This window comes from Onychomys torridus, chromosome 7 (assembly GCF_903995425.1).
Source record: "Onychomys torridus chromosome 7, mOncTor1.1, whole genome shotgun sequence".
Classification (NCBI taxonomy): domain Eukaryota; kingdom Metazoa; phylum Chordata; class Mammalia; order Rodentia; family Cricetidae; genus Onychomys; species Onychomys torridus.
Genome location: NC_050449.1, coordinates 32,755,425 through 32,756,531, shown reverse-complemented (window position 1 = coordinate 32,756,531; position 1,107 = coordinate 32,755,425). Strand labels below are relative to the sequence as shown.

The following is a 1,107-nucleotide window of genomic DNA, read 5'->3' as shown; positions in this document are numbered from 1 at the left end:
GAATTGTGTTTGATTAAAGTCAGTATCTACTCATGATAAATATCTCCAAATAATCAAAATTTCTAACATTTCACTATTTCTGATTAAGAAAATAGTTTTCTTTTTAGGGTTTTCTTCAGAGCAAGCTTGACATCCTTATTCCTTAGGCTGTAGATGAGGGGGTTCAGCATGGGTCCAACATTTGTGTAAAACACTGAGGCCACTTTTCCTTTATCCATAGATTCTACATCAGATGGTTGCATGTACATAAATGCTGCCGCTCCAAAAAAGAGTGAGACAGTCATTATGTGGGAGCTGCAGGTGTTGAAGGCTTTAGCTCTGCCCTGTGTGGAGCTGATACGGAGGATGTTGGCGATGATAAAACCATAGGAGATAAAAGTGGTACTGGTAGACACCACAATATTCATGCCAACCAGAACAAAGACCACAACCTCATTGTCATAAGTGCTGGTACAGGAAAGCTGGAGCACTGGGAGGATATCACACAAATAATGATTGACAAGGTTTGCATCACAGAAGGTCAGTCTTGCCATGCAAAGAGTATGGGCCAGGGAACCCCAGCATCCCATCACATATGCCCCAAATACGAATATAGCACATATCTGTGGGGATAATATAATGTTATACATCAGTGGCTTGCAAATAGCAACATAACGATCATATGCCATGGCAGTCAGTATATAACATTCTGTAATGACGAAGAAGCAAAAGAAGTAGAGCTGAGTCAAACAACCTGTGTAGGAGATGGTGTTTTTCTCCACCACAAAATTCATTAGCATTTTGGGGGTAAAGACAGAAGAGTAGCAAATATCTACAAATGACAAGTTAAAGAGGAAATAATACATAGGTGTGTGAAGGTGTGAATTCAATGAAATCAGTGTAATCAAGCCCAGATTGGCTACTATAGTAACCACATAGATTCCTAGAAACAGGAAAAACAGAGGCATTTGCAGTTCTGGCCGGTTAGTTAAGCCCTCCAGGATAAATTCTGTCACCAGGGAGTAATTTCCATCAGTCATTCTTCTGTAGATCTTCATCTACAGAGGTAAAGAAAGAGCCAATTAACAGAAAATTGAACTTACCTAAGACATTTCCCATTCATTTTCT

The 1,107-nt window shown here is 39.6% G+C and overlaps 1 protein-coding gene across 1 annotated transcript; it reads right to left on the bottom strand.

The window, feature by feature from the left end:
* Window positions 1-66: 66 nt before the first annotated feature.
* Window positions 67-1,107, bottom strand: LOC118587346 (olfactory receptor 147-like). Its single transcript, XM_036193267.1, has one exon. It carries the CDS (start codon window positions 1,035-1,037, stop codon window positions 84-86), a length of 954 nt encoding a protein of 317 aa, XP_036049160.1. The 5' UTR covers window positions 1,038-1,107; the 3' UTR covers window positions 67-83.